The following is a 23,332-nucleotide window of genomic DNA, read 5'->3' as shown; positions in this document are numbered from 1 at the left end:
TAAACGCTAAAATAGAAAACATTCAACCTATAGAGCAAGCTGGTTTCCGCTCTGGCTTTTCAACAACGGATCATCTTCATGTGATGCAACAAATAATAGAAAAACATAGAGAATTTAAGCAACCTTTATACGTGGCTTTCATCGACTACGCGAAAGCTTTCGATACCATCTCCCACGACTCTATCTGGGAAGCGCTCTACCAAGCCGAAATAAATATCCAATACATTAATGTCCTAAAACACTTGTATAATAATAGCACTAGTAGAGTAAAACTGGAAGCGAGAGGAGATATTATTTCGATATGCAGAGGCGTGAGACAGGGGGATCCCCTCTCACCGAAGCTTTTTATTGCCGTATTAGAGACCATATTCACAAAGCTAAAATGGCAACAGGAGGGAATAAAAGTAAATGGCAGATACCTAAGCCACCTCAGGTTCGCGGATGATATCGTTCTACTCGCCTCCATCAGCAAAAAATTAGAAATAATGATTAACTCCCTCAGAGAAGAAAGCGAGAAAATAGGATTGAAGATGAATGAGAGCAAAACAAAGATTATGACAAATAGCTTCCAACAACCAATTAATCTGGGACATACGACTCTAGAATACGTGGAGCGCTACATATACCTCGGAAAAGAAGTTTCTTTTAGCAATGACAATACACAAGACGAAATAGAACGACGTATAGCCTTAAGCTGGAAAAAGTACTGGTCTTTAAAAGAGATTCTTAAAGGAGACTACCCATTACACATGAAAAAAATAGTGATGGATACCAATATTTTGCCGGCGTTAAAATATGGCTGCCAAACCTGGAGTCACACGGTAAAGACGAAAGCCAGAATAACCACTACCCAACGAGCGATGGAAAGGAGCATGCTAAAGCTAAGGAAAATACATAAAGTCAGAAGTGAACGCATAAGAAACAAAACGAAAATCACAGATGCACTAAAATATGCACTTAAAATAAAATGGCGATGGGCCGGCCATGTAGCAAGATACACAGATGAACGGTGGACAAAAGAAGCGACTCTATGGAAAGGTCCCGACGTAAAAAGAAAGGCAGGACGACCACGAAAGCGATGGAGCGACGACATAGTAGCCACGGCCGGTCTAAGATGGCTAAATAAGGCAAAAAACAGAGACGAGTGGAACAAATTGGAGGAGGCCTTTACCCAATAAAGTGGGGTTTCTATCAACTTTTAGTTTTAAATACATAAACATAAAAATAAGTAAAATAATTATACTAACCGAGTAAAATAAGTTTTAAAAAGTAAACATATATATATATTAATTAAAATAAATTAACAATATTAAGTGTTACCAAGTTTGTAAGTAGTTGATAAGAAGGTAAAAAGGCTTTTTATTTATTATTTATAATACAAAAAGTAAACAATATTTAGAAATAGTACATTGTGTATTATGGGCGGTAAACAAAAATGTACGAACGAGTGTGAACTAAAGGCTAAAAATACGAATTCGTAATTCCTGTACCGTGGCACGCCAAATGTTCCTCACAAGTCTCATCACACTTGTAATAAAACTTCTGCTTAATTTCGGTAGGTACATTAAAGCCCTAGGTCCAAATTTAGGATTTACGAACCGCATCACCTAGTAAGTTGTGTGACGTAAAAATACACTATAACCCCAGGTCGAAATACACTATAACCCCAGGTCAAAATCTACGATTTACGGACCGCATCGCCTACGTGTATAGGTAACACCTTTTACGAGCAAGTGAGTTTTTATTAAAACTTCTTATGGAATAATTATTAGACATTACTGGTATAAAATACGCCCCCCCCCCCCACCGTTTTATTATTGTTTGACACAACTTGCATTTAGCACTCTGCGTATTTCCGCCTCCAAAAAATACTTTCACACACAGCGTAAATTTCCTAGTAGGACTGTTGCTGTACTGCCAGTACTTGGAAACTCTTTATACACCGTCTCCGACATACTTAACAGTACTGCTTGTACTGTTAAGTAATTGCTCATATAAATAAATGTTTATTTTTGAATATTTAATCAAAACAAATATTACTCAATTCACAAGATAGCAAAACATAGACAAATTCGGGCGAAAGTCTCTTCCTTGTCCCTTCCCCTATCCTCCACAGATGCATCTAGGCTCCGTGAAGAACTTTCGCCAGTAGGAGACGTTACTTGTACTTAGTAACACGTAAGAACCACGTCGCTCCTCAATCCCGCAAATCCCGCTCGATCCCGCTTAATTTACGCGCGGGATTAATCCCGCAAATTGCATGCGGGATCCTGGTATTTCGGGATCCTAGTATCCCGGTATTTCGGGATCCTGGTATCCCGGTATTTCGGGATCCTGGTATCCCGGTATTGCATTTCCTAGTTTAGACAAATAAGACAAAAAAGCTGAAAGTTCAAAATATATATAATTTTTATATTTTAGTTGAATCTGTCACTGCATACATAACCTATACCTACATACATAATTCATTCATATAGAATGAATAATTTTATAAATTTGTGTACCTATGCTAAAATAAATTTTGTAATATTTAGGTATTTTATTACTTTTTTAGGGTTCCGTACCTCAAAAGGAAAAAGCGGAACACTCATAGGATCACTCGTGCGTCTGTCTGTCTGTCTGTCCGTCTGTCACAGCCTAATTTCTCCGAAACTACTGGACCAATTAAGTTGAAATTTGGTATACATATGTAAGTTTGTGACCCAAAGACGGACATGTAACGTAAACAAATGACTTTTAAACATGGGGGCCTCTTTTAGGGGGTAAATGAGAAAATTAAAAAATAAAGTTTTTCAAACTATATCGTGTTACATATCAAATGAAGGAGCTCATTCTGAGAAACTCAAATATTTTTTATTATTATTTTAGGATAGCCAGTTTAGAAGTTATTCAAGAAAATAGGCACAAAATTACCATTTATCTCCGAAACTACTGGGTCTAAAATTATGAAAAAATACACAAAATAGTTCTTTACCTATAGATCACAGGAAAACCTATTAGAAATGTGCAGTCATGCGTGAGTCGGACTTAATTACTTAGTTTTTGATCCGACCCCTACGGGTTTTTTAGACATTTCACTCACGTTTCACATAAAAAAATACATTGTTTACATTGTGTAATGTACGGAACCCTTGGAACGCGAGTCCGACTCGCACTTGGCCGGCCGGTTTTTTCAGTTTTTAGGGTTCCGTACCCAAAGCGTAAAACCGGGACCCTATTACTAAGACACCGCTGTCTGTCTGTCCGTCTGTCACCAGGCTATATCTCATGAACCGTGATAGCTAGACAGTTGAAATTTTCACAGATGATATATTTCTGTTGCCGCTATAACAACAAATACTAAAAACAGAATAAAATAAATATTTAAGCGGGGCCTAAACATGTTTTTTTGCGTAATGGAACGAAACCCTTTGTGCGCGAGTGCAAGTCGCACTTGGCCGGTTTTTATTTCTTTTAAACATACCATGTGGGGTACCAGGGGGGGGGGGGAGGGGGGGTTTGTGAGTAGTTCACAAATATGTAACATACTGCATTTTCACTACTTGGTTTAATAAATTATTTGCAAATGTTAAAAAAATTCACAATCCACTTGAGCTGCTCTAAATTGAAAATGACTGAATGGATTATTCCAAAATACCTATACATACCAAGTGACTGTGAATATCCTCTATATAATGTTAAAAAATAATTAAGTATGTTATATGTATATTTGTGATCTACTCACAAAGCCCTTTCATTTGGTACCCCACATAATATGTTTAAAAGAAAAAAGTAAATATATATGAGGTCACAGCAACTAAGTACCCCCACCACTTTCGCGCTTGTCATCTCATATATTTGTGTTCCAGGACATCATACTGAATGCACTGATACAAAATATACCCATGTCCGAGACGACATGAGCGAAAATCGATTTCTAGAAGACTTCTAGTCAAAAAACCGACCCTCTAAATTAGATTTTCATCTGTAAAATTAATTTATATAATTGCTAGTTTTTTAGGGTTCCGTAGCCAAATGGCAAAAAACGGAACCCTTATGGATTCGTCATGTCTGTCTGTCTGTCTGTCCGTCCGTATGTCATAGCCACTTTTTTCCGAAACTATAAGAACTATACTGTTGAAACTTGGTAAGTAGATGTATTTTGTGAACCGCATTAAGATTTTCATACAAAAATAGAAAAAAAAAACAATACATTTTGGGGGTTCCCCGTACTTAGACCTGAAACTTAAAATTTTTTTTTCATCAAACCCATACCCATACCCATAGTGTGGGGTATCTATGGATAGGTCTTCAAAAATGATATTGAGGTTTCTAAAATCATTTTTTTCTAAACTGAATAGTTTGTGTGAGAGACACTTCCAAAGTGGTAAAGTGTGTCCCCCCCCCCTCCTGTAACTTCTAAAATAAGAGAATGATAAAACAAACAAAAATATGATGATTACCATGCAAACTTCCACCGAAAATTTTATAGCCAGTTGCGTAAGTAGTAGTAGGAAAACACTTTATTGTACAAAAAAAAAACACATCATTAGTACAATGGCGAATTTACCCACTAACATTTTTATAAACAATTAAACAGAGCTGTACAATTTATTGCGTCTTTCAAACTACCTCAATTCAAACGAGAGCTAAAGCCGATTTTTTGAAAATTTCGTGTTTCTTGTTTCCATAGTAATCTTTTCTTATTGGGGGCTTTTTATTGGACCTTTACTTGTTTGGTCTAGGTATAATATTTTTTAAGCCTTGAGAGCAGGATCGGTATTTGTTACACATGTTACAAAGGTAGATCTAGAGTAGGTACTGTATTTAAAGCTATCACTATCAAACTCCAAATATTTAATTCAAATCTAAAATATTTGTTAGGTACTTTATTTTATAATGTGTTGGATCTCTCATTATTTTTAATATTTTGCAATGCTTTTCAGTGTGCAGCTTAAACTTAGCCCATGATTTGTTATTGAGTAAAACAAAATAAAAATGAATAAAACAAAGGTCACAACGCGCAAAGGCTCAAAAACTAAAACTAAAAAGGAATCTCCGGAAGTATTTGTCTTGCCTCCAAACCTATTGGAAAAGTTGGGCATTAATTTAGGAAATTATGGACCACCAACAGGAAGCATATCAAACTCTCAAATTACAGGCAAGTTTACCTTGGAAACAAATTTGGCTAAATTTATATATCTGTAAACCAATTTGATATTTTTCAAGAAAAGCTTTCTTAAAAGTGTTATTTATATACTATTACTTGCAGATTTAAATGTAAGTTCCAAAGAGAGTAGCCATCACTGTGAAAATAAATTATCATATAAAGAAGATTTTGATTCACATGTCCCCACTTCTGTCATCCAATCATCTTCAGAAATAAAATCAACATCAATTATAGAAACTGCAGAATTGATGAAAAAATCAGTTTTTTTGAGTCCAACCTTTATTTCCAACAATACGAGCGTTATCCAAGGAGAAATAGAAATCGTTGGAAATGTTGTAGTAGAAAGCACAGAAGTTAGTGCTGGACTTGTAAATTATGAAAATATAATTGAAAAAGCTGAAGAAGTGTCCATAGACATGCTCCGAGAACATGTATCTTTGTCTAACGTACAAAAATTGATTCCAAATTCCTCGACTACTCAAGAGAATAAAGAGGGTGATCAGATTTTCAATGGCAATATTAAAATGCACGATCTCGAAACACAAACACTTATTGATGATCACGCAGATGAAGCCTATTCTTCTGATTGCAGTAGCAATAATATTGGATTTTCTGCCGAACATGATTTAACTAAATCCAATGAAAACAAAATTAATATCATTTCAGAGGAAATAATTTATCCTTCACAGTTGTACAAATTAAAAAATAATTATTCACCAAGAGAAAATTCATTAATTCATATTCCGATAAATACTACGATAAAAAGTCACATTAAGAACAGCTTTCGAAAAGACGATTTAATTGTGGATTTAATACCTAATGAAATTGGAAGTATTGAACCAGCTGAAATGGCGGGTGTTAATGAATGTGACATGTTCGAGCAGAATTTTGGAAAAGAAGATGACGTTTCAAAGGAAGATTTTGAAATTTTACAGAATATGAACAAAATTGATCTGTGCGCTGTTTTGAACGCAACTGAATCTGAGTTCATAATGACCACTCAAAATGATGTAGAACCTCGACAACATCTTGAAGTACTACCAATTCCACACGAACAAGAAGTGATTATAGAAGACCAAGTGGCAATTGATACTGCTATAGTTGTACCGTGTCATATTGATTTTGTGGTCGAAAGTAATTTAATGTTAGAGCGGGAAGAAATTATTGCACTTAGCACATGTTCGGAGCATGGTGATAATGCAGAATCTTTTGAAGTAAACGCAAGTTTCTCTATTAATTCCAAAAATAATGAAGTTATTTCAAGTAAGGCCATATCAAATGAAGATAAATCTGATATGTTGCTGGATAAAAATAATGCAACGCCGTGTGTTATGGAAGCTGTAAATGAAATTCAAAATTCGCCTGGAAATCAATACTCTCTAATGAAAGCTTGTTCACAAAGTGAAAATACGCCTTCTGATAGGGACACTTGCCAGGAGGCACTTGAGAGAAGGACAGATGCTAACATATCAGAAAATAATATTGTTGAACTACTGAGCACACTGCAAAACGGAGAGGCCTATTTAACAAACTCTGATAAGAATATTTCCTTCACGGATGATCGGAATGATGGCCAGGTTTCGTTTTGTAAATCAGTCACGAACAATGTGATGAAAAGTGAAGGTAAATGTCGACGGCGGTCTAAATCAACACGGAAAACTTCCGACGAAAATAAAGCCAGCAATCCTATAGAAACATCACTAATAGATAAACACAAGCAGGACAAAAACAATGCCGTTCAAGAAACATCTACAGGAAGTCCCATTGTATATTTCAAACATTATAAGAAGCAAATTTGTGAACAAAACGAACATGTTGAAAAACGAAATGTACAAAAAAATAGCAAGAATGCACCTGATGAATATAAAAATAACGGTTCTCGAGAGAGCAATAAACTGGAACTTCAGCACATGAATAAAGGTGCTGTTCATGAGGACAAAATTAGAGAAATTGCTAAATACTTAAGCGAATTTGCTGACTTAAAAAAGAGAAATCATTTTATGGAAAGAAATAAAACGGTTGAGGGCAACGCAGTGAGTAATAAGAAAAACATCATCTATTCGAAATCGTCCATTCAAGGTGTTGAAAAACCGGGTGGTTCAGGAATAACCAAAATTCAAAATTACCCGCCTACTAAAACGTATGAACGTAGAGGTAGACAGGGCTGGAAAAATATTCCTTTGTCCACTTTTAAAGGTTCTAACACATCTACCCAGTCCATAGACCTGGCTGATAGGAGAACTACTAATATTTCTAATGAAATAGAAGTATGTCTTTGCCATGATTTTGGCCGATTAATGTCGTATGATGACGTAAACAGTTATGAACATATTCATTTCTGGAATAATGCAAGGATGGAATGTACGCCAGATCTCATATTTAGTATTTATAGTGAAGATGCTGCTCCTGTAACTATTGATGATGATATAAGAGACTATCTTATTGATGTTTGCGATGAAACCCCTTATAAATTGTGTTGGAACGTAATTAAACCTATCAATACAAAGGAAACAGAAAACAATGTTACATCAAGGGTATATATCGAGAATATTAGGAAGAACGTAAGTACCTATTGTCTTCATTTTTCTTCATTAACATTTCTCCATTCTAAGATATGTTGATCAATTTATTTTGTCATGTAATTTTGTCACTTTCGCAATACCTTTTGTAAACTTCTCCGGATTACCATGTTATGTATTAAGTATATTTTATTTACACACGTGGAATATATTTATTCACAAAGTTTATTCAATTCTATTGAAGGACAATAAAAAGCAGGAAGCTGAAAAGGAACGCATGGTTAAAAATACAATGCTAACTGTAAATATCTTACAAAACTGCGAAGGGATACCAAATGATAAAGATGAGCCTTCAGTAAAAACTGGACAGGTTCGTGTAACTAATTACATTCGTAGTTGATGTATGTAGTTTCAATTCATTGCGTATTATAGTTTCAGTTTTTCCATATTACAGAAGCGTTCTACTCTCTTTCCTCCCGATAATGGCGAACGACCAGCGAAAAATAAAAAACGAGAAACACCTACACAGTTACCGGAAACTAAACAAACACATGCTTATATTGAAGAGCCACATACTTCAACGAAGTCTGTGAAGGTAAGTTTTATGGATATATAAAGAGGTTACTACATCTTCGCTCAGTCCACACTTTTCCCTTATCACACTGTTCCTAATTCTATCTTGTAATCTCACACCACACACACTTCTCAACGCTCTCATTTCCACTGCATTCACTTGGCTCTGATGCCTCTTCTGCCATACCCAACTTTCGCTACCATACATAAGTGTAGGCACCAGCACCCCTCTATGCACAGCCAAACGTGCCTTTTGCGACACCTTCTGGCTGCTCATAAAAGCGTTAAGTGCCCCATTCACGCGATTTCCAGCACTCACTCTCCTTTCAATATCTTTATCATGCTTACCGTCCCTAGTGAATAATGTTCCCAGATACACAAACTCTTTCACTTGTTCTACTCTTTCTTGACCAATCAAAATTCCACAGTTTGTCATATATTCCTCCTTTTCAAATACCATAACTTTCGTCTTACTTACATTTATTTTCATTCCTTTCCTTTCAAAAGATCCATGCATTCTAGTTACCATCTCCTGCAACCTTTCACCGGATGACGCTAGCAATACCAGGTCATCAGCGTAAAGAAGACATTTGACGGGTAGCCCACTCATTCTCAGCCCACATTCATCATTTCTCAAATCATGCAAACTACTGTCCATGAACAGATTAAACAGCCACGGTGACGCTACACATCCCTGCCTAACACCCTTTTCGATGCTAAACCACTCAGTGTACGACCCGTTTACTCTCACACAAGCACTGGAATCCTCATAGAGCGATTTCAGTGCCTGAATGAGACGTCCGCTCAATCCATACACCGACAGTACCGACCAAAGTTCATTCCTCACCACTCTGTCATAAGCCTTTTCCAAATCCACGAAAGCGCAATAGACCTTCTGACCTTTGGCCAAATACTTTTCGGCTATGCATCGCAAGGAAAAGACTTGATCCGTACATCCCATACCCTTTCGGAATCCCGCTTGTGCATCCCATACTTTCTCATCGGTTTCTTTCACTACTCTTTCAATCAATATCTTTGCATACAATTTGCCGACGACGCTGAGTAAGCTAATTGAGAAAGGTATGTTGAGATGGTTTGGACACGTGGAAAGAATGAGTGAAAGAAGGCTAACAAAGAGAGTGTATATGGGAGAGGTAGAAACGTGAGTTGGAAGGGGCAGACCTCGGCGGACTTTCTCTGATCAGATCGGGGAAATCCTGAAGAAAGGCCAGGTCAAGAGCACCCTAAACCGGCGAGCGTGTATGAGGAATGTTATGAAAGTGAAGGAAGCGAAAGAGGTATGTCAGGATCGTAGCAAGTGGAAATCCGTGGTCTCTGCCTACCCCTCCGGGAAATAGGCGTGATTATATGTATGTTTTATTATATGTATGTATAAAGAGGTTAACAACCATTTGACCCATTAGCCATTCGCTGCGTATTGAATGTGTGTTGTCTGTCATATTGAACTACACAAAATAATGAAACAACAATTTTTTATATAGGTTCCGTTCCGACATATGGTATTTACTGACTTTGTGTTAAATTTCGACAAAAAAGAATTATTTTCTTAGTTTTCTCCGTGCACCGTTTTTACATGTCTCTGTTTAGCCATAAAGTTGACTGGTAAAAAATGCCATTAGACTTAAAGGGGCCCACTGACTATCAGTCCGCCGGACGATATCGGCCTGTCAGTTAGAACTAAAATTTGACAGTTCCGAACAACTGACAGGCCGATATCGTATTCAGTATTCAGTTGTGGGACGACCTATGGCTATAGGCCCCTCCAGACTATGTGCGTGAATCGCGGCGCGACTTCGCGGAGAGACCCATGTCGCGACGTTGACGTATAACTCCACACTCGCAAACTTCACGGCGATTTCGCAGGTTGGTTCTCGCCAAGATGGCGGAAAGCATCAGCTGATCGAGCTTAACTGCTAGTTATCTATGGCATCATATGTGATTTAGCTATTTTTCCATTTTATTTTGTTGTAAAACCGTAAAATATAGCCGCTTTATATAATATGAGTCAAAATTGGTTGTAATGTGACAAAGGCATCATGTGCGTCAGTACTGTGTCCCCACAATAAAACTCCGTACCGTAACAAGGAATGCGCATATCCATAATATGCTGTAAGCGCACATGATTCATTTGTGTTAAGCTGGCCATACACACTAGGGTATGCCTGCGCAGTTTTGCCAACTGCACAGGTAAAACGTAGCGTGTGTAGCATTCGACTGCGCAGTTTTCTAACCAGCTTTACCTGTGCAGTTGAACTGTACATGTAAAACTGCGCAGGCATGCCCACTAGGGTCTTAAGCTAGCCATACTCACTAGAGTATGGCTAGCTTAAGACATCGTCCGGCGGACTGATTGTCAGTGGGCCCCTTAAAAGTCGGCCGCTATTTGTACATTTTTGTATTTTGTGTAAGTTTAAATAAATAAAAATACTTTTTATGTTTTAGAACATTCCAATTAAAAACAGCCCTCTAAAAGACCCATCTTGTCGGAGTACGATATTTTTAGCAACTGGAGAACATCATACAGGGGCATGCACCCCAGCAAATGACACTACAACTGAGCATTTTGATCCGCCATCAACTTCGATAAATGAGGTCAACATTCACTGTAGACCAAAGACTCACCTGTTAACAGAGAATGAAAAAAAGCCTATCATTTGTGGGGTCTGCCAACTAAGTGTTGAAGGCGATTGGATACAGCACATCTCTTCAAAACATGATTATCTGGCTTGGAAATCAGGAGAACCGTCATTGGTATGTTAATGCTCATCTCTTTACAAAAATGTTGCTTTGCTAGGTATTTATTTTAATTTTAATTAAAGTGGTCTAAAATATATTTGCCTTCAATATTATGCTTGGGTAAAAAAGTAACTGTTTAATAGTGATAATAATGATTATTATGATTAGTTACCGAGGCCTCCATTCGATTTCCTGAATTATCAACACATTTTTTATGAAAATTTATGAAAGCCACAATGCAGTGCCATAGTTATTACAGAATTTACAGATGTGACCTTGAGTTCTGTAAATTATTTAAAAGTATTTTTATTAGACACTTAAAATTTCAAGGGCGTGAACTTACCGTGGCGGTAAGAATGCCGTGGCCCCGAGGAGATAAAGTCACTATTCCTTAACGTCCTTAAGATGCCTAAGGGCGACATCTACCGCAAGAAACCCAAACTTCACGTCACTCAAACGCCATAAATGACCTGGAGAAATTGTCGTCTAGTATCAAGTCTAGACTAAACCACCAGTAGAATAAATATTTTGTTGGAGCCATGATTGATAGTGTTGGGCTTTCGGATATATTTACTCGTATTTAAATTTTTCATTTTTGTACTTGAGTTTAGAGGTAACTAGACACATCCAGTCGGGTATCTCCTAATGTGGTCGAATTGATGGGAAACCGTTAAGGCCTGCGCAAACCGGCGGAGCGCAGCGCTGATCACTTTAAATTTATTAATGTATATTCTTCCCTATTTCAATTACATTCAGGTATAAATTTGAATGCTCTGAGACCGACCTCGGAAGCATCACGGATGATTGTTACTCCGCAGCATCAAGGAGCACGTTAGAATATACCGCGGCGATAGCCGCCGGCATGCCGCGGCATTCCCCGGTATGCACCGAGGCCTCCCGAGTGCGCCGGGGTAGCGGCCGTAGCGGGGCTGCGGGAGGGCAAGGCTTGGCGCAACTCGGCGGACCACGGGGGAGAACTCGTGCACACTAGTCTCTGATCCCTTTTGATAGAGTACACGCGGCGGTAGGCGGTGGCATGCCGCGGCATACCCCGGTATGCGCCGAAGTGCTCTCTGGTGCGCCGGCCGCCGGTGTCGCGCTGGCGGGCGCTCGCGGTATCGCGGAGGATTTTACCTCGCCGCTGTTCGCTGCATGAAGTAAATCCTTCATGCAGCGCACGCGTTTGTGCAGGCCTGGTTCCGAGTTCGATCCCCGCGTTTTGTTACAACGTTATTTTTTTATTTCGTACCTAATTATAATTATAGTATTTTTTCTAAATCCAAATGAAATCATACTTTATTGTCATAGAATCATGCCAACCTACTGCTTGCTAATTGTACACTGTGCCTTATTAAGAGTATGCATTCGTTTTCAGTAGGTATTTGAAAAGAGTGTCAGAGTCCGCCTAGAAGCTAACTTTGCACTACAAAGAACAAAGTGAGAGTGTTATTATAAAAGTCATATTTACATAGACATTTTACATTAATGGTGACATTGCCACACTTTATAGCTTGCCCCGACTCTAAATCTTTGTGGGTTTTATTAAAATACGTTTCACTACCGTACCACTCAATTGTGATAAAATTCAATCTACTGATGCTATTAGTTTAATACAGAAACTATTAGTAAAGCCTGTTAAATCATTGTAATTTATAAAAAAAGGGTGTTATTTAATCGATCTGCAAAATATTCCTATTTTGATAAACAAAAATATATATTTGGTCAGCCAAAATGTGTATTTGATCAGCAACTTAAGGTTAGCAAGTATTTCAAAATCAGTTCGCAATCAATGTCATAATGAGCTGCTCTAAATTGATTTGGTTGGCAAATTAATTATTTGATCGGCAGTAAGCGATCCGCCATTAATCAAATTTTGTTAAGCAGTCAGTGGGTAAGCGGATTATTTCATATTGGATTACAATTTAACTCATCCGCAAAAATTAGTTCTAACCTAACCTTGGGTTTTCTAGTAGCAGTTGGTTTCTGTAAAGGTCGCAGTTCTAACCTAACCTAACCCACTTTTCTAGTAGCAGTTTGTTTCTGTGAATGTCGCAGTTCTAACCTAACCTAACCCACTTTTCTAGTAGCAGTTGTTTTCTGTGAAGGTCACAGTTCTAACCTAACCTAACCCAATTTTCTAGTAGCTAATATGTTCCATTTTACACCTATAATACTCTCAAAGTACCAAAACGGATAAATATCACCAACAAATACGTTAGAACACCGCAATGTGACTGCTAATAATCATCGAATAAAATGCACGCACACGATTCCGCTCCGCCTGCAACCCTGCCGATTTTTTAAATCAAACGCAACCCATCTTATTATATCAGATTACCATTTGTTTAATATACATACGTCTCAATTAAACTGCCAACCAATTTTTAAATCTTGCTGACCAAATAATAATTTTGCAGCTCAACTATTTATTAAGCAGATGGATATTGGTTATAATGTTGACCGTTTGTGAATTATTTGCTGAACAAGAGTTGCAGCTCGATTTTTATTTATTGCCGACAACATATTTGTATGCTGCCCAAATGATTTAATGGCAGTTTTTTTTGCAGATCAGTTTTAAAAATGGCTGATCATTTAATTACTTCCCTAAAAAAAATTTGAGAGCTAAATATGTACGTATAAGCACCTCTTTAATATTTCCAGGATGTCCACGATGAGGTTGCGGTTCGTGAACACTTGAACGAGATCACGAAGACGGGGTGTGGACTCACGTGCGGTAAATGCGGACTCACTAGAAAATATGTAAAAGCTTATTTGAGCCACGTGAGAAGATGCTCGGAATTAAAAGTTAGTACCTTCTTATAATAGGTATCACATTTTATATTTTACCAGGGATTCTACGTCGACGATTTTAATACATGATCATATAAAGTGGCAGGTGTTATAGATAAACTTTCTGTAACATCAATAGATGGCGCGCCGCACGAGTGTTCCAACAATAACGCTCGACCTATCAGTGTGGGCTCCCTAACGCCAATGTCCTTCGATCTGAATTCCTTAGTTTTCTAATGTTTTTTGTAGCTTATCATATTAACAGCTTCGGCTTTAAGCAATATTGTATCCGAATTTAAACTATCGTGAGACATATTAACTTAACTAACTTAGCGGTTTCACTCACGTGTTTTTAGTCACTCGCGCGACATGTTTCGGAGAGCCTAGGTCTCCATTTTCAAGCATTAACAGTGCCTGAGTGAGTAGCGGTCACGACGGATGGGCGTCACGTACTGCGGCGGCGCGATGATATAACCGGTTGAGGGGAGTCTTGCGCTGTTGTTGTAGGCGGGCGCGATGGCGGGTTTGGGTCACCCAACACTTGTAGCGATGAACAACACGAACTCACTATCCGCTACTCACTCAGGCACTGTTAGTGCTTGAAAATGGAGACCTAGGCTCTCCGAAACATGTCGCGCGAGTGACTAAAAACACGTGAGTGAAACCGCTAAGTTATAGGTAGTTAAGTTAATATTGTATCCCATATTTATCAGATATTTGGCATCAAAGTTGATCAATTTTAGGCCAAAAAACTGGTTTTCTGGCAATAACTTTTGTGTTAATCAGTTTAAAATTAAATCCTCTGTCACGTTTTTCGAGACGACAAAGACGAACCCATATTTGTAGATTTTGTATATTATGTAAGATCCTTCACAGCTAGGGAATGCAATACCGGTATACCAGGATCCCGAAATACCGGGATCCCGCATGAAATTTGCGGGATTAATCCCGCGCGTAAATTAAGCGGGATCCCGCGGGATTTGCGGGATTGAGGAGCTACGTGGTTCTTACGTGTTACTAAGTACAAGTAGCACGTCTCGTTACGTGCGTTACGTCACGTGTCGTTACTGGCGAAAGTTCTTCACGGAGCCTATAGCGAAATTTAGACTAGCAAGAACTTGCATGCAATTTTCATTACATTGCGGTATCTGATCAAACTTTTGAATGCATTTTACCTCAGTAGTCGGCAATGTAACGTAAATTGCATGCAAGTACTTGCTAGTCTAAACCTCGCATATGCATCTGTGGAGGAAGGGGGTAGTGACACGAAAGAGAATTTCGCCCGAATTTGTTTTTTTGCTATCTTGTGAATTGAGTAATATTTGTTTTTATTAAATATTTAAAAAAAAAACATTTATTTGTACGAATAAATTTTTGCTTGTATGTACTGTTAAGTATGTTGAAGACGGTGTATAAAGAGTTTCCAAATACTGGCAGTACAGCAACAGTACCTACTAGGAAATTTACGCTGTGTGTGAAAGTATTTTTTGAAGGCGGAGGATTCGCAAAATTGTCGTCACTTGACTTACTCTCTCATTTTGACCTGGGGTTGTAGTGTATTTCGTCCTGGGGTTGTAGTGTATTTTTACGCCACACTTGCTAATGCGGTCCGTAAATCCTAAATTTGGACCTAGGGCTGTAATGTAGGTACCGAAATTAAGCAGGTTTTATTTTTTACCCTCTTTTTTTCTCACAAGTGTGATGAGACTTGTGAGGAACGTTTGGCGTGCCACGGTACAGGAATTACGAAATCGTGTTATTAAGCCTTCAGTTCACACTCGTTCGTACATTTTTGTTTACCGCCCATGATACACAATGTACTATTTCTAAATTTTGTTTACTATTTGTTTTAAACCTTCAAATTTAGTACCAATTCGTAAAATTGTAGAGTAACTTGCGGGATCCCGCAAATACCGGGATCCCGCGGGACTGAGACTGACAATCCCGCTAAATACCGGGATTGAATTCCTCGTGCGGGATTGCATTCCCTATTCACAGCAATCTATTTACGAAAAAAGTGTTTTTTAGACGATGTTTAAAAAATCATAAATAAGTATTCATTTCTTTCAAAATCCGGTAGACAAAAATGGCGATAAAAGATTGGAGAACCGATAGCCGTTTGTCTTATAACTATATCTGTAGTGCAAATGTAGGAGATACAATTCAAAACTTTTCAAAAATCGATGAAACTCGCGGGTAGCCCCTTAAGGCAGCAAATTCTCCATTTTTACATTATATTAAACTATTGTAGGTACATATATTACCATCTCATAGCATCGCAAACAAAAGTCAGTCAGAATCACAATCAGAAAAATCATCAATAATTAAATTCCGGTATAAACCGATCAATAATAAAAATAAATGAATTAAAATATGTCCCTAGAAAATAATTTACGAGTAATTTGTTCTTTAATTCAGGTATCCTTATTGTTACTGTACTATGTAGATAATATACAATAAATACCTGTAGGTACCTACTTATAACATCCATTTCCAATAAAAATAAATTATTTTGTTCTTTATTATGTTACAGGCTGATTGTTCATCTGAACTGCGGTCTACCGTGGAACTAGTAGATTCTACTGTCAAAATTAAAGACCCGCCTGCCGACGATCGAGCCGATCAAGTGATATGTGGCGTGTGTGAAGAATCAATGCAGGACTCAGAATGGAATGAACATATGTCATCTCGACATGATTATCTAGCTTGGAAATCTGGAGAATTACCTGTGGTAAGCTTTTTTATAAAGTGGTGGCGTCTGCTAACGACGCGGACGCCATAGTTAATATTTAAAGTAAAAACTTTAAAACCATGGATTTGGAATTTAAATCTTAGTACAGGTATTATTATGTCAGTTACAAGACCATCAATGGTTACGAGACCTTTAAGTCCCCAGGCCATAAAATTAAAAAAAAAGACCATCAGTGGGCCAACTACTTAACATGTCAGTAGAATGGGTTAGAATGATTTTTCCGCTGTCTCCTGGCTCACGGGACAGAAAAACGACGAAAAACAGTGAAATCACCCAATTTTTGTTGATTCACTTGAGACAAATCGTTAAATTATGTTTTTTTAGGATGTGCGAGATGAGGCCGCAGTTAAAGCCCACTTATATGAGATGACGAAGGCGTGTGGCGGACTGACGTGCGCTAAATGTGGACTCACCAGGAAATATGTCAAAGCTTACTTGAGCCATGTTCGAAAATGCACTGGGTTGAGCGTTAGTATAACATGAATTATTGCATGCAGTAGTGTACTGTTAGCAGGTTGAATACTTCCTTCCTGACTCCATATAAAGTTTTAACAAACATGACATATTACATAAGTAGTAGTTAGTACTTAGGAATTTTTCATATATGCATGCATTGTTTAAATATTCGTCCACTGATTATTGTAACTTTTGCTCTGTGAAGTTTTTTTGTGAGCTTTATTCTGTGCAGATAGCATGCCGCTTGATTATTCACTTATAGCTTACTAAAGATTTCAATACATGGCGTTGTGATGTCAAAGTACAATATAGGTACAAAACATAAATAAGGGGCTAAAATACTTCACATACCTTGCGACGACAGGGGCGCAGCAATATGTAGAAGTGACATGCAGATATCTCTACCGTGTCTAACGTATAGCTACATCTCTGTCGTCGTCAATTACCTACTGATACCCTTTGAACGCCAGACGGCGAAGGAATATGCCGTGCCCCGGACGCCAGGCGATCGCGATTATTTAGGCGAAATTGAACTTTACGGAGTCCCGCGTGCGTCCCTATTACCTCGGCGAAGCTGACGGCTGTGGCCGTCCTTGGCAAGACTTTCCGATGACGTACACGGCTGTCTGTGGCGCTCAAAGGGTTTAAGGGCACCTATGGTTTTTGAAGCGCTTAAGATAATAGCTCGCATATATAGTTTGTCAAAGGACTGTCTCATTTCAAACATAGACAGAGAGAATCATACTATCTTTGTCTTACACTAGTACTAGCACCCAAAAGAAAAGGATGAGTATAGTATTTTTTTGTTCTTATTTACTGACAATTTGGTTTGACCAACTATAGTAATATCATCTAAGGTATACCTAAATTAAAATTATCTGACCGATCTTTGCTGCTTTTTGCTTGCCCTTGACGGTCAAATGATTTTTGCGCATCTACAGTGAATTTTTGAGAAGAATATCATTTTTTCAGGAGTCTCAAAACGATAGCGCATACAGCGTCTCATCGGAGGTCTTTCCTAAAGTGGAATCTAGTGATATTACTGAAGTAATTGACGAAAATGTAGCGGATGCGAATACTGGTCCAATAAAATGTGGAGTGTGCGAAGAATCAGTACAGACGGAAGACTGGAATCATCACATAGGTTCACGACATAACTACTTAGCATGGGAACATGGAAATACGCCTTTGGTAAGTTACTTGATTGGTTGGTTTAGTTACTGAATGTACTTTAAACGAAACTAGACCTACTCGTGCAACATCACTACACCTTATTAAACAAAGTCTCCCGCCACGTCTCTCTGTATGTATGTATGTTCGCGATAAATTAAAAAAACTACTGAACGGATTTTCATGCGGTTTCACCTATCAATACAGTGATTCTTGAGGAAAGTTTAGGTGTATAATTTATTAAGGTTTTGAGTATGCCGTGCGAAGCCGGGGCGGGTCGCTAGTGTTTACTATGCTGAAACGTATAATTGTAAAGCCAAGCCAAAATAAGAGCTATAAATTTTTGCTATCGTGGCAAATTAATTTAATCGTGTATAAAACGTGGGTAGGTACTTATATCAAGTTTTTCGTCTTCTTGCGGAACTGTTCTTAACCTAGCTCACCTTATAAATTAGGCTTGTCTCTCTCATTTTTGCGTTTATTACAATTAAGTCCTCAGTTAATTATCCGGAATTATCTAAGAGTAAAAAATGATCATATATTTGTAAAAATAACATTTTAGGATATACATGATGAGGAGGAAGTTCGTAATCACTTGTACGAGCTCACGAAGGCATGTGGCGGCCTCACCTGCTCTAAATGTGGACTAACCAGAAAATATGTTAAAGCCTACTTGAGTCATATTAAGTGCTGCGATGGACTTAACGTAAGTAAAATAAGTAGATTTTAATAATTTTCTTGAAAAATGACGTTTTTGTCACATTTTCTAATTTATCCTAATTCTATATCTTTAAATTACAGGAGTCACAAAATGATAGTACATATAACGTTTCATTCGATGAAGTGAAGTTAGCCGATAAATCCGGTGATACAAAAATCGCAATTCAAATAGCAAATGCGAATGACTTGGTTAAATGCGCGGTGTGTGAAGAATCTATGCGAGAAAAAGACTGGATAAGCCACATAGCCTCACAACACGATTACTTAGCATGGAAAGTTGGAGATACAGCTTTGGTAAGCTTAGCTAAACTTTTGAAGTCAATTAAAAAGCAGCTTCATTATCTCGTTACCTTACGCTAGCTATGTTACGAGATAATGATTAAGTTAATACTGCTACTTAAGAGATAGTGATTAAGTAAAAAAACAATACACTCCTTTTTTGGGCAGTCGTGTAATAAGTTAATACTGCTTTTTAATTGACTTCAGAAGTTTCTTGTTACAATTTTTTTTATGGCAGATTCAATGCCTGACTACTTTATTTACCAGTCAACCTTAGAGACATGTGTAAATGCTAAAATAAAATAGTAAAAAATACCCTTTAGGAATAATTGCGAACATTTATTAGACCTTATAAACATTCCCCCTATTCCACTTTTGAACCGTTATTTTCATAACGGACCGGACAGTAGCATAATGGTTGGTGACAATGATTCGACATCCTTAATATTTAAGCACACTTTATTCAACATTTAACCTTTATTTGAATGATACTCTTATTTTGCTTTCTTGAAAGTTCGTGTCCGATGGCGATCCAGTTCGATCTCTTGGTCTGTGGGAGTTGGTTCGCAACTTCGCATGTTGCATCACGTTGTATCACGTTGTATCACGTCAATAGGGATGATGACACCTGTTGAATTTATAACAAAATCTAGTAACATACATAGCAAATGTAGGCAAATAATGTAGATATTAAAATAATATATGGAAATATTACAAAATACAGGACTTGAAAGTTTCAAAATTTAAGTCATTTTTCAACTTCCAAAAAGGAAAAAAGTAAGGGTACCATTCGATTCCTTACATTTTATTAAAAAAAAATATTGTAAGCAACTATAAACATAAACGCAATATTTAACCGACAAAAACGCAATTTTCTTATTTTGTCCATACATTTAAATTCAGTGAACTTGACGTCTCGTTCACTTATCGTTTTGTTAGACGCGTTTCGCGAGTGAAGTACGACTGTCTGGCTTTGACTATCATTTCTGACTTTTGTATTGCTTTAATGCAATGGGACCCATATAGACATTTGATTTGATCCTAAGAATAAACCTGATCGATTGATACCATTAATGAAAATTTGTCATCTAGCCTATTACATTATTTCAGGATGTGCAAGATGACGCCGCCGTGAAAGACCACTTGTATGAAATCACGCACACATGTGGCGGGCTCACATGCTCTAAATGTGGACTCACCAGAAAATACGTCAAGGCTTATTTGACTCATTTCAAAAGCTGCAGTGGGATTGATGTGAGTACTAAACAGTATTTTAAGGTTGTTAAAATATAGGGTGATCAATGCAAATGGGTCAGCATGGAGAAGTCAGAAACTATGAGAGATAGCGAAATCTGTTCTTAGGAACCATGGTGTCGATTTTAGATTTAATAATAATGACATTCAAACTTTTTTTTAAACTCATACATAACCGGGAATCGAACCTGGTCAATATTCTTTATGTAATCGCGTGTAGTATTTGTTTGTATAATTGATCCTGAAATTTAAATAAAAAATTAGAAAAAATTGAATGCCATCATCATTTTCCTCGCGTTGTCCCGGCATTTTGTCTCGGCTCATGGGAGCCTAGGGGGTCCGCTTGGCAATCAATCCCAAGAAATGACGTGGGCACTAGTTTTTACTTTTACGAAAGCGACTGCCATCTGACCTTCCAACCCAGAGGGGAAACTAGGCCTTATTGGGATTAGTCCGGTTTCCTCACGATGTTTCCCTTCACCGAAAAGCGACAGGTAAATATCAAAGATATTCCGTACATAAGTTTCGAAAAACTCATTGGTACGAAGCCGGGGTTTTAACCCGCGACCTCCAGATTGCAAGTCGCACGCCCTTACCGCTAGGCCACCAGCGCTTAAAAAAAAAACTTGTAAAAGCTAGTGCCCACGTCAATTCTTGGGATTGGTTGCCAAGCGGACCCCAGGCTCCCATGAGCCGTGACAAAATGCCGGGACAAGGCGAGGAAGATGATGATGGCATTTAATTTTTTCAAATTTTTATTCAAATTTCAGGATCAATAATAATACAAACAAATACTCACGCGATTACAATTATTATTATTATTAGCGATGGTGGCCTAGCGGTAAGAGCGTGCGACTTTCAATCCGGAGGTCGCGGGTTCAAACCCCGGCTCGTACTAATGAGTTTTTCGGAACTTATGTACGAAATATCATTTGATATTTACCAGTCGCTTTTCGGTGAAGGAAAACATCGTGAGGAAACCGGACTGATCCTAACAAGGCCTAGTTCCCCCTCTGGGTTGAAAGGTCAGATGGCAGTCGCTTTCGTAAAAACTAGTGCCTACTTCGATTCTTAGGATTAGTTGTCAAGCGGACCCCAGGCTCCCAGGAGCCGTGGTAAAATGCCGGGATAACGCGAGGAAGAAGAAGACTCACGCGATTACAATAAAGAATATTGACCAGGTTCGATTCCCGGCTATGTATGAGTTAAAATTTTTTTTTGAATGATGTTATTATATTTACATAAGAATATCGCATTAATTAAATAATTCAAAATAATCCTCTTTGCAATTATCACTAAGTCAAATAATATTTCCTTTAACAATAGAAAAATAACTCCTTGCATCGTATTCCTCAATATTGAGGGTCGTTCTGTATCACTTTCTCTTTTACGTTCTTTCTTCATATGTTTCTGTCTTTGGCGGTGTGGAGAGCCATAATGTGAACTGTGGAGTCATGAGCGGTGCGGATCTGGTCAGACCAACGTACTGGACTGCGTGAATGTTTAAAATGCTCACTTCTTACAGGAATCACAGAATGCCAGTGTTTGCAACACCTCAACAGAGAACTCTGGTCTGGACGTGGTTGACTTTGCTAACAGTTCTACAAGCAATCACAAAGTACACGAGTATCTAGTAAAATGTGGTGTATGCTCGCAGGATGTTCTAGAAACAGAGTGGAATAGTCATATAGGCTTTCTTCATAATTATCTCGCTTGGAAATGTGGAGAGGAGAGTTTGGTATGTTAATTTTTATAGACACAGTCATTAGCTCTAGTTAAGCGATTTTCAATATCAGTAAAATACTAAATTGCGGCTGGGTTGGCCGGGATGTCTGCATCGTACGCGATGTATATTTGATACTAGTGAAAATCGAAAAAAACTGACCCTTATAAGCAGGAACTGCCCTTTATAGACCATGCACGTAGCATACGGGGCTAATAAATAACGCGGCGTGTGTCGACATGAGTCTCGATCACTAATACGTTGTCGATTTTAATTTTAGTAGGTACATATTTGTATATAATAATTAGGTATATTTTTGAATTTCTATTGTCAGGATGTGGCCGACGAGGAAAAAGTCCGGAAGCACTTGGTATGCATCAAAAAGGAGACCGGTGCCTTGACGTGTGCGAAATGCTGCAAAAATATAAAAACTGTAAAAAAATACATGAGACACGTCGAGTCATGCGAAGGAATAAGTAGTAGTGTAAGTGTGACATATTATGCAGCGCCATCTAGTTCGTATGTCTAAAATAGTCTAAATTACGGGTATGATTTATTGCTCCTCTTTGTGAGTCTTATTATTTTTTCGCATATAACTTAAATCAGCCTAAAATGCGTTGCGTTTTTGGTATTTTGCCGTGTAACTAATGTAATTTATCCCTAAATTCGCGTGTATATGTATTGCATTTCTTGAGATGGATGACAATATCAGAATATATACAAGATACAGTGATAGAGCCGGATTTTTGCAATGAATTTGGACTCGTTAGAACCGTCTGTGCAAAGAAAAGTGATGATGCATAATTAATTATAATACGCTTAATTAATTATATTACATTAATTAATTTAATCATGCATTTAAGGGTTAATAACGCAATGTTTGACACTATTTGTTAACTTTACCAGGATTTGAAAGACAGCTCTCTGGATCTAGTGGTAGGGAGACAAGTGCAGGCGCTAACACCAGCAGACTCCGCGCTAGTGAAGTGCGGGGTGTGCGGACAGTACTCGGCGCACGACGACTGGACGCAACACATAGCCGCCAGTCACGGATATCTGGCTTGGAAAGACGGCGAACCTCCTTTAGTGAGTATGCACGTTTTTGCTTTCTGGTTACGTGTTTTTATAATCCATTTATAAAAATTCGGGCTGTGCTGAGTAACCTAGGTATAACTTACTATAGTTTGGCA

The 23,332-nt window shown here is 37.9% G+C and overlaps 1 protein-coding gene across 1 annotated transcript in view; it reads left to right on the top strand.

Moving 5' to 3' along the window:
• Positions 1-5,199: 5,199 nt before the first annotated feature.
• Positions 5,200-23,332, top strand: part of LOC134740906 (uncharacterized) — a gene marked incomplete at its 5' end in the record, with an annotated part of 43,932 nt that continues 25,799 nt past the window's right edge. The window contains 14 exons of the mRNA XM_063673560.1: positions 5,200-7,710; positions 7,913-8,038; positions 8,123-8,263; positions 10,705-11,013; positions 13,660-13,803; positions 16,322-16,519; positions 16,865-17,008; positions 17,969-18,187; positions 18,729-18,872; positions 18,968-19,180; positions 20,276-20,419; positions 21,945-22,157; positions 22,477-22,626; positions 23,049-23,228. Coding sequence (XP_063529630.1) covers positions 5,200-7,710; positions 7,913-8,038; positions 8,123-8,263; positions 10,705-11,013; positions 13,660-13,803; positions 16,322-16,519; positions 16,865-17,008; positions 17,969-18,187; positions 18,729-18,872; positions 18,968-19,180; positions 20,276-20,419; positions 21,945-22,157; positions 22,477-22,626; positions 23,049-23,228 — 4,836 coding nt within the window. The remainder of the gene's footprint in view (positions 7,711-7,912; positions 8,039-8,122; positions 8,264-10,704; positions 11,014-13,659; positions 13,804-16,321; positions 16,520-16,864; positions 17,009-17,968; positions 18,188-18,728; positions 18,873-18,967; positions 19,181-20,275; positions 20,420-21,944; positions 22,158-22,476; positions 22,627-23,048; positions 23,229-23,332) is intronic.

Source organism: Cydia strobilella, chromosome 4 (assembly GCF_947568885.1).
Source record: "Cydia strobilella chromosome 4, ilCydStro3.1, whole genome shotgun sequence".
NCBI classification, from domain to species: Eukaryota; Metazoa; Arthropoda; class Insecta; order Lepidoptera; family Tortricidae; genus Cydia; species Cydia strobilella.
Note: the sequence above shows the minus strand (reverse complement) of the source record. Positions and strands in the feature narration are given on the sequence as shown.